The sequence below is a fragment of the Nothoprocta perdicaria genome, unplaced genomic scaffold, assembly GCF_003342845.1.
Source record: "Nothoprocta perdicaria isolate Ctin4 unplaced genomic scaffold, notPer1 scaffold_28, whole genome shotgun sequence".
NCBI lineage: Eukaryota > Metazoa > Chordata > Aves > Tinamiformes > Tinamidae > Nothoprocta > Nothoprocta perdicaria.
In genome coordinates this window covers 1,461,042-1,474,355 of record NW_020455510.1, presented here as the reverse complement: position 1 = coordinate 1,474,355, position 13,314 = coordinate 1,461,042, and the positions used below count along the sequence as shown (strand labels likewise).

The 13,314-nt window shown below is 41.8% G+C and overlaps 1 protein-coding gene and 1 long non-coding RNA gene across 5 annotated transcripts in view; both read left to right on the top strand.

The window, feature by feature from the left end:
- Positions 1-34: 34 nt before the first annotated feature.
- On the top strand, positions 35-12,050 carry NADSYN1 (NAD synthetase 1). 4 transcript variants are annotated; one of them, XM_026041193.1, is made up of 21 exons: positions 35-119; positions 213-273; positions 352-468; positions 676-729; positions 1,155-1,244; positions 1,977-2,028; positions 2,693-2,781; positions 3,221-3,338; positions 3,751-3,882; positions 4,552-4,626; positions 4,796-4,920; positions 5,076-5,124; positions 5,815-5,917; positions 6,406-6,574; positions 6,822-6,957; positions 7,183-7,289; positions 8,077-8,208; positions 8,910-8,979; positions 9,630-9,758; positions 10,287-10,463; positions 11,161-12,050. In XM_026041193.1, the coding sequence occupies exons 1-21, from the start codon at positions 35-37 to the stop codon at positions 11,212-11,214; spliced, it is 2,124 nt and encodes a 707-aa protein (XP_025896978.1). In that variant the 3' UTR covers positions 11,215-12,050. The 4 variants fall into 4 exon arrangements, with proteins under 4 accessions (XP_025896978.1, XP_025896981.1, XP_025896979.1 ...); XM_026041196.1 differs by lacking the exons at positions 10,287-10,463; positions 11,161-12,050 and having other exon boundaries at positions 9,634-9,694; XM_026041194.1 differs by lacking the exons at positions 10,287-10,463; positions 11,161-12,050 and having other exon boundaries at positions 8,910-9,008; positions 9,630-9,694.
- A 62-nt stretch (positions 12,051-12,112) lies between these two features.
- The window catches only part of LOC112948863, a 2,059-nt gene continuing 857 nt past the window's right edge, over positions 12,113-13,314 (top strand). Inside the window, exon 1 of the long non-coding RNA XR_003249713.1 lies at positions 12,113-12,501. This is a non-coding gene — a long non-coding RNA (uncharacterized LOC112948863). The remainder of the gene's footprint in view (positions 12,502-13,314) is intronic.

Sequence of the window (13,314 nt, the reverse complement as noted above, 5' to 3'; positions counted from 1 at the left end):
GGAAGCGGCGGCGCGGGGCGGCGGCGTTGGCGCCATGGGCCGCGCGGTGACCGTGGCCGCCTGCGCGCTCAACCAGTGGGCGCTGGACTTCGACGGCAACTTGCGCAGGATCCTGACGAGTGAGCGGCGCGGCGGCGCGGCGCGGGACGGGACGGGACGGGGCGGGACGGGGCGGCCCTCACGGCGGGCTCCGTTCCTCGTCTCCCCCGCAGGTATCGAGGTCGCCAGGAGCCGAGGCGCGCGGTACCGGCTGGGCCCGGAGCTGGAGATCTGGTGAGTGCCCGCGGGCCGGGAGCGGGCCGGGAGCGGTGCCTGCGGAGCGCGCAGCGCCGCTCCCGTGTTTGCGCGCAGCGGCTACGGCTGCGCCGATCACTACCTCGAGTCGGACACGCTGCTGCACTGCTGCCAAGTGCTGGCCGAGCTGCTGCGCGCCCCGGCCGCCCGGAACATCCTCTGCGACGTGGGCATGTGAGTGCCGCGGCCGCGGGAACGGGAGCGGGCGGCGCGGGAACGGGAGCGCGGGAAGCCGCCTCCCCGCGCGCCCTCACGGCGCCTGCGCGCGCGGGACGGTGCCGTGTATATRAAGAGCGGGTGAAGATTCCCTGTTGTGGGAAGTGTCCGCGGCCGTCGGGAGTCCCCCTCGGCTGCACCCCAGCCCTGCCCCGGTCTCCGCAGGCCCGTTATGCACCGGAACGTTCGCTACAACTGCCGAGTGATCTTCCTGAACGGGTACGTGGCTCCTCCGCACGCGCCTCGTGGATGTGTCTTGAGTATCACAGGCCTGCCTGGCCCAGGAAATTTCAYAGGGAATTTCATGCAGAGCATGGAAAAGTACTCCCTAGTGCAATAAAAAGAGATGCAGGCATCTCCCTAGCTGTTTCGGAGTGATAATGCCCTCTGTTATCTTTATCTTTGCTTTCTGAATTTGTAAAAACTGGATTTCAGGATTTCTGAAACAATTCCTAGAATCCAGAAAGAACTCTTACAATCTCTGCAGACAGAAGCTGTATAAAATGATTATATGTGATTATATATTTAATTTCCATTAGGGAAAAATGAGTGATTTGCTCTTTAGAAGTGTTTTTATTTAATATTTGGTCGCATATCAAATCTTAACTCACTGTTTCTCTTTTCATATTATTTCACGTTTAAAGAAAAATTCTTCTGATCAGACCAAAAACAATACTGGCAAATGCAGGAAACTACAGGGAACTTCGCTGGTTTACCCCATGGAGCAAACCAAGGTGCGCCAAATCCCATAAAATCCTGTGCAAACGGTGTTAAAAGCCCAGCCTGCCATTGCAGCCGCAGCCCAAGGACTGACCTCGCTATTGCAGAACAGCAGCGCTGCTCCGGGGTGAGCAGCAAGCACATTGTTTGAGTTGCATAAAGTTAGTCAGATGCTTCTGAGGGAAACTCTGAGCAGCTGCCCTCTTAACCACAGTCAGCTCCAAAGTACTTCTGAGATGAGTGTGAGAGCCCTAAAAAAGCTCTTTTTTTTTTTTGTATTTGGTGTTTGTCTTGCCCAATGTGCTCTTTGTCAGCCCTAGTAAAAGCTCGGGCGAGGAGAACATGAAGGCAGTGCACTTAGAGTATTTACCTTTTTTCAGTTATATTTTTTGTTAAAGAGATGTTATTTTCTCGCTTTGCACCCTCTTAACTCTTGTGAAGATGACTGCAATGGTCCTATTCAATCCTTTGTTGTTGTTGTTGCTTGATTTTTCTTTTTTCCTTCCCCTTGCTTCTTCCTTGCTTACCATGAGTTATGAAAGCAAATTGGGATGTTCTTCATTCATAATCTTAGAATTTCTGATCACTTTAACATTGGTTAAAAAAATACTTAATTTGTACAGGCTGTGTATAGAAGACTTTAAGTTAAGTGATGCTGTGTGGAGATTAGAATATATATATACGCACATATATATATTTTATGATCTGATTTATAACTATTCACAGTTTATAAACCTGTGTTTTAGGCATGTGGAAGAATATTTTCTACCCAGGATAATTCAGGAAGTGACAGGACAGGTAAATTTTAAGGATTTTTTTTTTCTTTCAACTTTACTGCCTTTTAGATTCACCAATTTATGGAATAAAACTGTAGTAGACCTAATTCTGCTCTCMATCTCATTGAAGATTTGGTAATTTCAATGATGACTCTCGGCTGCATTAATTGAGACCCTAATTTAATCTCTATTATGTTAGTACTTGGTGCCAGAGCAAGTTCAGAGTTTCCCTGAGTTATTGAGGATTGTGCTGAGCAGCACAGACTAGACAGGTTATCTGTGCTTGACACTTGATTTGAGGTTACCAATTTCAGTAAGACRTTATCTGTCTTGAATAAGAAGGAGGTCTGAAACTCTTCGCTTCTTCCTTAAGTACAGGGTGATTTCTAGCTAAAGCCAGCCTCTCTTGTAGGGCATTTAGTTTAAAAGCAGGAATCCTGACCTAAAACCCTGGATCAGAATCCCTCTGGATTTCATTACAATTCAGATGTTTGCAATGAAGTGTTTCCTTATAAAGAGTAGGGTCTAGGGTAGAGTATAAAAATATTGTCATTGACACTGTATCACTTGCTTTGCAGAAATAAACATTTGACTTATTTTTGTGTGTGTTGGTAGCTAACTTTTTTTGACTTGTGCCATAGACTCGTGCATTACATGCATGCCTGTTATTTGTTTATTTTTGTCAGGAAACTGTTCCTTTTGGGGATGCAGTGCTCGCAACCAAAGATACCTGCTTAGGGACTGAAATGTGTGAAGAACTCTGGGCACCAAACAGGTAAAGGAGAAGGAATTAAAAGGTGGATAAAACGTACCCTTGGGGTGTCAAAAGGAAACGTTCTTGAATACACTTCCTCTGACTTTTTTTCTATGAATATATTCTTCAGACAGTGCCAGTAAGCTAAAGGTAGTGAGGAGAAGGCAGTAGGTCATGGGAAAGATGCCGAAGGAAAAACAGTGGCAAGTTTTCATTGCCATTTCTGGCACTGATTGTAGAGGTAATGGCTGTGCTGGTGTGCAGGGACAAGTTAGGAGCACTTAGAGGAGYTTGTCCCAATGGGAGACTCTAGCAAGGCTGGGTGCTGTGAGCCCTTTCTTTGCTTGAGCTGAGATTTGCATAAAGTTTGCAGTGCCTTAGRTGTTCTTCATTTGTCCCTGGGATTCAATGCCTTCCCAGCACTGCAAGCTGAGTGTTTTTCTGCCTTTCGCTTTGGCAGCCCTCATATTGAAATGGGACTCGATGGGGTGGAAATTTTCACCAACTCGTCCGGGAGTCATCACGTGCTGCGGAAGGCTCACACGCGCGTGGATTTGGTGAATTCTGCCACAGCAAAGGTAGAGGCTTTAAAAAATCGAGGTAGCTTGGGAATTTGTTGTTTGTTTGTTTTTTAAGGAGGCTTTCCTCTTTTGTGACAGGATGTAGTGCTCCCTTCCTAAAGGAGCTTGGTGGTCCTGTCAGGCTGCCCTGGTTCCTTGTTTTGCTATGTGCAATTGCTTCCATTCATTGAATAGGCTGAAGGGGACGGGCCCTGCCCTCGGGGAGCTGCACTTCCCTGGAGTCCCCGCCGTGCAGCAGGCTCTGCTGCAAAGCACTGCCACTTCCTCCCCATGTGCCAGATAAAATTTGGTGGCTTGTCAGCTCYGCCTGGTCCGTGGAGCAAAGCAGCAGAGGAGGCCATTTGGCACCTGAAGAAGGGCAGGAACAGTGAAATAAATTAATCTTGATGTCTGTTGGTTTTCCTCCCAGAATGGTGGCATCTATCTTCTGGCTAACCAGAAGGGCTGTGATGGTGATCGTCTGTATTATGACGGGTGTGCCATGATTTCCATGAACGGAGACACGGTTGCGCAAGGATCCCAGTTTTCTCTTGATGACGTGGTAATGTACTAGACCTAATAGTTTGTTGTAGCTGAAGCTAGTAGGGCTGCATGTGTGCTCAGGATATGAAAGAGATCCTACTGATGCTGYTTGCATATCTCCTATAGTCCAGGTGGATGTGCCGTGACTTTGCTATTCATCTGTATCCAAAGCTTTCCACGGGTAGATTGACTGAACTGCTTGGGAGCTCTGCTGCCTTTGCAAGGGAGGAAGTGTTGTCACGGGGAGGAACCTCTTCCCCAGAATATTTCTGTATGCAATCACTATGCTTAGGAGAAGCCCAGCTTGTTTTGCTTGACTTGAAAACTGTTTTCTTAGCAGATTAGTCRTGTGCCAAACTCCATCACCAATATGCTGCTTACAATATGCATCCAATATGCATCCCCAATATGCTCTCCTGTCCTCTTATACAACTAATGGTGAACTGATGTGATATGATATAAGTTTGCTGGGGGTCATGGTCCTCCTAGTGAATTTGTTGAAGTGAGTTGGTTCTGTTTACTTTGTAATGTAAGTAATTCTACTAAGTTGGAGATGACTTGTGGGTAAAGTCAGCATAGGAAATACTGAAAAGGTTACATTTTTTCTTTTTAAATACTTTTCTCTCTCTGTTGGAGAGTGTTTATCCGTGTGTGTAGAATCAGTCTAGTGTTGACAACGTTTCTGCAGGAAGTGCTGGTTGCCACACTGGATTTAGAGGATGTCCGAAGTTACAGAGCAGAGATTTCATCTCGTAACTTAGCGGTAAGAATTCATTATATGGATTATGTTTGTAAACTCTGCCAAGTTTGAACAGTTGTTGAACTGAAAAAGCATTTGCTCATGTTGACTTCCATAGTATAATATAGCGTGTGATATTTTATAGGCATATTCTGCATTAAAACTGTTGTCTTCCCAATTCTTCTGTGCTTAGGCAAGTAAAGTGTGTCCCTATCCCCGGATAAAAGTGAATTTTGAGCTGTCAGATTCTGATGATGTGGCTGTACCCGCTTATATACCCATTCAGTGGAGACATCATAGCCCTGAGGAGGAGATCTGGTAAGCATATATTTAATCTGTTAATCAAAAATGATTTGATTAGAAGATGGAGGGGTACATAGTACCTTTCGTTAAGTATCTCATCAAAATAGCATAGCAAGTACYTAGCTCTTATGCCCTAACCCACTTGGAACATATGTGTTTTGTAATTTCAGCCTTGGCCCTGCGTGTTGGCTTTGGGACTTCTTACGGCGCAGCAAACAGGTAAGAACTGCTTTTGTTCTTTGCTTTTATGTGTGTGCCTTCTGTGCTGCAGGGACAGCACTGATTCTCGTTCTGTGCTGCTTTTAATGCAGAGCGATTTGTTAATCCRAGGTACAGAGGTAGTGTTTCCTGCTGGTGTCTCTTTCGAACTTGGATATGCAAGTTAAGATTTTAATATTCTCTCCGGAGTTTCCCTTAGGGTTATCTTCCTTTGAAAGCAATAATCAAGCTCATTTACTAAAGGGAATTTCTTTCTCTCAAACTCTTTATTTTTTTGTAAGAAAAATGGTATAAGTGAATTGCTGTTAAAAATAAGCAGGATGAGATAAAATACTTGAGATTCAGTTTAGTAGTGGATTATATGTGAAGGATTTGGTCTTTATTAGCCTTTCAGCCTTACTGAAGGGTAAATACATGCTGGCARTTTGTCTAGCAAAAATCTTGTTCACTTCTTGTTTGGTTATCCAGTAGATAATCCAGATAATGATTTTAGGATGTCTAGTTGAGTTTGAGAGGATCTGTTGGATCTGTATGGTTCTTGTTTGTTTTCCTTCCCAGTGGACTTGAATGATGCATGTACAGTTCTTTAACATGCGTGTGTGTGAGTGGTAAAACCCTTTTCTTTCTTTTTCCCTCTCCTTCCCCCAGTGATGCTTCTTTTTGAATTTCTTTCTTTGCTTTATTTTCAAGGCAGGTTTTTTTCTACCTCTTAGTGGTGGAATTGACAGCTCCGCTACAGCTTGCATAGGATATTCCATGTGTCACCAGGTTTGCCTGGCAGTCAAGAATGGAAGTAAGTAGATATGCATGCCTGCTAGTCATTTTTATTAAAAATTAAGGASAAATGAATAATATCTAGGTGCAATCGATGCACAGGTCAGATATACAGAGTTGTGTGTTGTGGGTTGTTTGTTTTTTCTTCAAAGGAGTCGTTTATGGAATTTTGGGGATTTAAAAAAAAAAATGGATTTGGGTGTCAAGATTTATGAATTGACTTAATACTTTTAATTTTGGCTTTGAGAGCGGTTGTAAAATTCAGACTATTTTTTAGAGTATTGTTCAAAATGTTGATTGATAAAAGTTTAGGGATTTTTGTTTGTTGTGAGATTTTTTTCCTCTCTGTGAAATGCAGTACTACAAAACGTAATTAGATGTGGTGAGATTGTCTRGCATGGAGTGTTGGAATACAAGAGACACGTATGAGAGATCTGCGGTGCTGTCGTTCCCCAGGATATGCTGTTAGCCAGTTCTCTTGCTCCGTTTCTTCTGCTTTCTGCTCAGATGCAGAGGTGCTGGCCGATGCCCGTAGGATTGTGAACGATGAGGCCTACGTCCCCGAAGATCCCCGGGAATTCTGCGGGCGCATCTTCACCACCTGCTACATGGCTAGCGAGAACTCCACCCAGGAAACCTGCAACAGGGCCAAGCTTCTGGCTGAGCAAATAGGCAGGTAAAGATGGACAAGTGATGGGAAAGAATCTTCTTCTGGCAAAGATTTCATTAAAAAATGATTCTCAGGAAATGACATTTCCTGACTCTGGAAAGTGCTACTTTCCTAAGGCTTGTCAGACCAGATCTGAGATGGTAGGAGGCTTAAAACATGTTTTCGCCTTTTCTTTAAACATTGTTTTTTAGACCCATACTGTACTAGTTGAGTGACTTCTGCTTGAATTCTTCTCTGCTTGAATTCTTCTCAGCTATCACATCAATCTGAACATAGATGCAGCTGTGAAAGCTATTGTGGGAATTTTCAGCTTGGTGACAGGCCAAAGTCCCCGTTTTTCTGCCTACGGAGGGAGCAGCAGAGAAAATCTGGCACTCCAGAACGTGCAGGTGTGTGTGCATGTAGGCTAAATCTGCTTAGATCCTTCTTGAGAAAAACATCAAGCTATAGATAGGTAGCCAGGTCAGAAAAATGTGCAATAAACTAGCCTAACAGACAAGTCATGAGTCCAGTAGGATTGTTACAGGTCAAGACTTAATATGCTGAATGGGGGAAAAAATGTTTTTTGCTTTGTAAAGATGCTTCATTTTTTTTTTTTTCTTTTTGCCTTGCAGGCTCGAATAAGAATGGTTCTTGCCTATCTGTTTGCTCAGCTGACCCTTTGGACTCGTGGGATGCCTGGGGGACTTCTGGTGCTAGGATCATCCAATGTGGACGAAGGGTTGGTGAGAGTTAGAAACATAAAACCAAGCGACCTGAGAATAGGTCACTGCAATTACTTGCAATGCTGCCAAATCCCAGTATAGATCAGTACTCAGAAGAGGCGACAAGCTAAGTGTGCACTGATGGCAGTAGACTTTAAATAACAGAATCAACTCGGTGTCAAACTGTATTTTTCATAAGTTTAGAATTAAAGTATTGCTGCAGTTTTCTAATGAACTGCTRTTCCTTCATCGACAAGTTTTACTAGAGCTTACCTTGCGTAGCTAATGGGTCATCTTTCCCTATCTGTTACTTGGTTCATTTTCAACTCCTCTATTAGGAAAGAAGTTTTGAGTGGAAAAACAAATTTTCAAAATTTAGACTACTGTTACTAGAACTGTCTGCTTAAAGATAAATGCGATCCTTGTAAGAGTGTGGGACTGAACCCCAAAAGATGGGAGTGTAATGAGCATTGCTTCTGTAGGGGCTTAGGTCCTCTCAGGAGGAATGAARGCACTTTTTAAATTATTTTACATTAAATATCCTACCTCAGCATGGATAATTTCAGTCTTTCTTAAGTGTTCAAAATACCATCTTCCTCCTCTTGACAGTTTAATGGTTTTAGCACAGTTCTGTTGCAGTTAGACACCTCTTTGTCCCTTATAAATAGATAGTGTTAGCAGAATGTAATCTTTGTCCCTRTATTTTACTATGTGCACGCTATATATAATATAAGCTATTTATATATCATATTAATGTGATGCTGTTACGTACTACTATTATATAAAATTCCCTTTCTTGCCCAGTCTCCGAGGATACTTGACAAAGTATGACTGTTCCAGTGCTGATATCAACCCAATTGGTGGCATCAGCAAGACTGATCTGAAGAGCTTCATACAGTATTGCATTGAAAACTTTCAGCTCACATCCCTCAGGAGGTGAGTAGAGGAACAGTGATGGTCAGAGACTTCTCTGTATCTGCACGATGCATGTTGTGGTCTTCCCAGTTTGGGTCTCTCTACTGCAGCCTAGCTCCAGGAGTAATATTGCAGGTGCTAATGAAGTCCTCTGCACATTGCTCTGTCTTTAAAAGACTGTTTGCACTCGTACAGGACACTGTAAATGGCCAAATGCTGAAAGCACTGCCAGTCTGGAGTTACTGTGTACAAGAACTTGCGCTGTTAATTCCACTGGAGGAACCGCACTGGAAGCTGATCAAAATTTGCTCTAGGAAAGGCTATATTCCATTTTGGGGCCATTCTGGATAGGCTTTGGGAGAATGTAGAACTACAGGTTTCTAACGGTTTAAAATCACAAATTATGAAGACTTCAGCTGCAGAAGTGATTGTGCATATGTAGCTTAATTATGAAGACTTCATTATATTTTTTCTTGTCCCTCTTTGGACAAATGCGAGTTCGTGGTTTCAGTTTAAGCTCTGATTTTTAAACTTGGAACAGCTTGCAAGATCAGCAGTTGTTTAGGGCCATCTAGTCATTTTTCAGCTTATGCTCTGAAAAAGTTTTAAGTAAAGGTTTTTTGTTTTTGTTTTTTTTTAAATAAAAAAAATCATCAGCCGACTAATGTGCCTGGGAAGATTTCATGTTTTTCCATGTTTTTCTTTTCTCTTTCCTTTTATAGCATCATGTCAGCTCCTCCTACTGCAGAATTGGAGCCCTTGGTGGATGGACAGTTGTCTCAAACTGATGAGGTAAATGGCAGTGACTTTAAAATGCTCTGGTAAGCCTTATCCAAAAATTTGTTTCTTTTCTAGTAATGTGCTAGTGTTTGCATTCTGGCTTATAGACAAGTGTGTCGTCCTCACAGTCTRTACCAGCCTTGTCTGTTTTGACAGCAATTTCTGAAATAGCAAATAATTTTCTGGATAACTTTTTATTTTAGGAAAAATAAAAGGCAGTTAGAAGGAGGCTGTTCTGAAATCTTTTGAAATTCAGTCCCTTTTAAAGTTTAGTATCAAAATAGTCAGAGCTGTAAACTGATTTCAAAATGACTGGTGCTCTGTCATCTGTCCATTCTTTTTGTTACCCACTTGGATGTAAAAGGAACGGGTGGACTTAGCATTTGCCTCTGAGCACTGTAGGATAGTGCAAATTTTCTGGGAAGTCAAAAGGTAGCTTAATTTAAATTTAATTAAAATATATTCCTGTAAGAATTTTAATATTACAGAGCAGTTTATTTTCCCCTTCTTTCTGCTCAGTAATACTGCTTTCCTTTGTTGGTTTGATAAGYGGCATTTTCATTTTGGTATTTCTTTAACTGCGTTATTACAATCACTCATAAAATTATTCCTAATTTGCATAAGTTGAGATTTTCGTTAACTTTCTACGTGTACAATTTCAGGCAGATATGGGAATGACATATGCAGAGCTCTCCATCTATGGCAGATTAAGAAAAATTGCGAAGGCTGGACCATACAGTATGTTCTGTAAGCTGATTAGTATCTGGAAGGAGATCTGTACTCCAAGAGAGGTAATACCTAAAATTATTATTATTTTTTTTTTAAGTACCTTTGCCAACACAGTGTATGTTTGTAGAAAGGTCAAAATGAGCTGCTTTCATCTGAAAGGAATAAATACTCTTCTGTGTTCAGGAATACTTGGTATCTGTAACAGAACATGATGGAAAAACTGTTACAGATCTCTTGATTGTAGCTGTTCTCTCTGCTGCAAATTGTTAGACCATAACTGGCTTCTTGGAAAATTATAGAACTATGTCTTCAGGGGAAATTCTTCTCTGAAGTATATACTGTCAGCTACTCTTGAATCCTTTGTTTCAGTATTCTAGTCAGAAAATGGTCTTTGCTTTGAAAAAATGCACAGGGACTAGTATGTTGTTATGAAATGGTATAAATGGCCATCATAGATAGTCATCAGTAATGGTAGCTAATTTATATAAAATTAATGAAACAAAACAGATATATAAAGTCTCCACAACTTTATTTTCATCCAAAATTTTAAATACTCTCAGCTGATTGAAACTATATTCTCTGTACACCAGGTGGCATCAAAGGTTAAGCATTTCTTCAGGATGTATTCCATTAACAGACATAAAATGACCGTTCTCACTCCTGCGTACCATGCTGAAAACTACAGTCCCGATGACAACCGATTTGACCTGAGGCCTTTCCTTTATAACACTACCTGGTCCTGGCAATTTAGGTGTATAGATAAACAGGTGAACGCTCTCTTCTTTTATGACTTTGTATTCAAATCGAAAGGCTTGTCAACCTGAGTATCTTCCTGCATTTATTTCATGAGCAGTAGCAGTTGTTGAGGAAAAATACAAGAGGAAAAAATAGAACAGTGTATTTGTAGTTTCATCCTTCCTGCATATCCCCATAGGCTTTGGGGGATATAAGACTGGWTTTTTGTAGTCAGAGATAAACATCATGTTTAACTGCTGCTGTTGGTGTATTCTCCATGAGTTGACATACTAGTGTGCATGTATGAGAAGTGTTTCCTGTGTTCACTTTTAACAATTCTAAGCCCTCTGTTAAGTGCAGAGTTCAGGTTAGGGCTCATCTTATCTGACAGTTCACTGCCTTTGAAAAGGGCAGGCCTGCCTCCTTCTCTGTCTCTCCAGACTTTTCTTGGAGTGGCTGGGGCACTTGTCTCACTCCTTGGTCAGCCAAATCATTCATGGAACTGACAGGAAAGTTGCTGGGAACTCAGTCTGGGAGGAGGAGAGGTTTGACCTTCCCTTTTGACTGCAACTAGCAGTCTGAGCTCAGCTGTTCCCTGGAGCATGTCCCACTGTCAGTTCCTGCTAAATCTGGGCTCCGTGCTGACTTGTGATGGAAGTGTGAAAATGCTTTTTTAACAAGTTGTTCAACTTGTTTTTATTACTGAATCCATTTCTTGTTAACTTGCAGGTGCTTGATCTAGAAAGAAAGGAAGGAGAACCTCATGCTGAAGATGTGGACTAATGTCTATTTAATATGGTAATAATCTGAGAAACAGAATGTTAAAAACTGGAGTATCCTGTGATGATGAGTAATTACTCAAGTAATTGTTGAAGTTACCTTAACCAACAGTATTTGTAATCAAGTCTTTTTTCTTTTTTTTTTTATTTGACTGACTCTGATTTGTTCCCAATATACTTGAAGACTAGTTTGGCTAAAGAGTCACTCGTTGAAGATTTGCTTGAACTACTTGAATTAATTGCCATTAATTGAAAATATTTGGACAAGCCCATCAATCATAAATAAATGTAAAGGAATCTTTATTGTGAAAGTGTAAATGCACCCGTGTATTTAGTTTAAGTAGATCAAATGATTAGTCTTAAGAGTTTTTTGAGTAAATTTACAACTGAAAGCATAGAACTCTTATCATTTGTGATACATGCTGTTGAGCAAAAGAAATCTCATTTTACTTTATAATAAAGCTATAATTTTATTATGTTAATTGACAACATGTTTTACATGTTAATCTATTTAGAATTAGCCCTATAAACAGGTCCAGCACTTTGAATAGCAACGTAAGCTCAAATTCAGCAAAGTACTAGAATGTAAAACATACTACTCGTGTCTCAGTTGTATCCTTAAGGTCAGTAGGTTCAATTCCAAATGAATTGGAATTCATTTGCTTGTTGTGCATTTACTTGTGTAACTTGTTACAATTTGTTTTAAAACTTCTGACCTCATTTTTTCAGCATATCAATTCTTATTTCATAAGGATGTTCAAGGACTGTTAAATGGCTACTGTTCTCCCAACAGTCTCAGCTGAATTATGAAGATTTTTAAAGGATTATAAATAAAAATGATGCGGTGTTTCTTCCCTCTTGACCTTTTTGATGCATATATGAGGTTGGTGTATGTGAAATAAGAAAAGWTTTCTGGTGCGTGGCCTCTTGACTAGACAAGGCACAAGTTTGGTATCCATGCCAGAGTTGTTATTACCAGTTGCTTAGGCAGTTGTCCAAAAGCAGAGTGTGATTTCTTAGCAGTCAGTGAGTGGCTGTACTCTTTCACACGGTCATTTTACTGCTGGAATCAAGCTTTTTAGGTGTAAAACACTTAGAAATGGAGTGAATATGGTGTGAATGTTTTAGAAAGGAGATATCAAAACAGCTTCCTTTACAGTTCAATTTGTTACCTATTTTACAGTTACYGTTTACAAAAGCTGTTTCAAGTTCACAGCTCTGTTAGCTCTTCAGTGCAGTAGAAAATGAAAAAAGGGAACAAGATCTCTCTACAGTTGCTCTCCACCGTGTGGTGAGTAGAGTTAATTTAAGTGGGGTTACAGAGGCTGTGCTGTTATTGACAGGGCTAATATATGGTATTGGTATAAACACATAGCTAACTTATCTCTATTGAGGTTGATCATGGTGGATGTTCCTCTGAAGAAAAACCACAGGTTTGCAGGTGTGTATTTCCAGGTGTTTGAGCCTGAGGTAACAGATGAAACTCGAACAGACGTTCTGGAAGCTGTTGYCTAGTGGAGGGCCTCATTATTTCTCTTGAACTGAAGCTACTGCTTCCCCCTTCTGCCAATCACACAAGGGGAAAGGAGAAGAAAAAATAATTTCTTTCAAAATACAAAATAATAGCAAACTTCTAACAGCTATTTTGGTTACTCTAGGCCCTTTAAACACAGGATGAACTGATATGCATGTTTTTTAGCACTGTGTGTGCATTTGCAAGCTGTATTTTATTTCTCAGGACCTATTCCTGCATTTAGTTTGTACCCACCCCCCCTACCTCCATTTCTTACTTAGTTTTTGGTTAAATTTCAGRAATAAGCTCCCCTCTGCCCCCTTGATACGGATTTTTTTCTAACCCTTCACCCCCGGCAGCCACTAACTACCCTCCAGGCACCCTCGAGGACACAGTGCTGGCGTCGCAGGTGCCTCGATCAAACACAGAGCTGCAGGAGGGGTCAGGCTGCCCTCCCTGGCACGGGGCTCCCTGCGAGCGCCGCCCGGGCGCAGGACAGCGTTTCCCCTCCCCAACTTTGAGCAACGGGGGCGTCGGAGAGCGCAGAAAGGTGGCGGCGGGGGCGGCCGTGCCTGGGGCCGCTCAGCGGGC

Bases quoted from the DNA above. Each gene is read 5' to 3' on its own strand.
- NADSYN1 (XM_026041193.1), top strand. From the start codon at position 35: ATGGGCCGCGCGGTGACCGTGGCCGCCTGCGCGCTCAACCAGTGGGCG. The intron at 730-1,154 runs GTACGTGGCTCC...TCACGTTTAAAG, and splicing joins CGAGTGATCTTCCTGAACGG to AAAAATTCTTCTGATCAGAC. The intron at 4,921-5,075 runs GTAAGCATATAT...TTGTAATTTCAG, and splicing joins AGCCCTGAGGAGGAGATCTG to CCTTGGCCCTGCGTGTTGGC.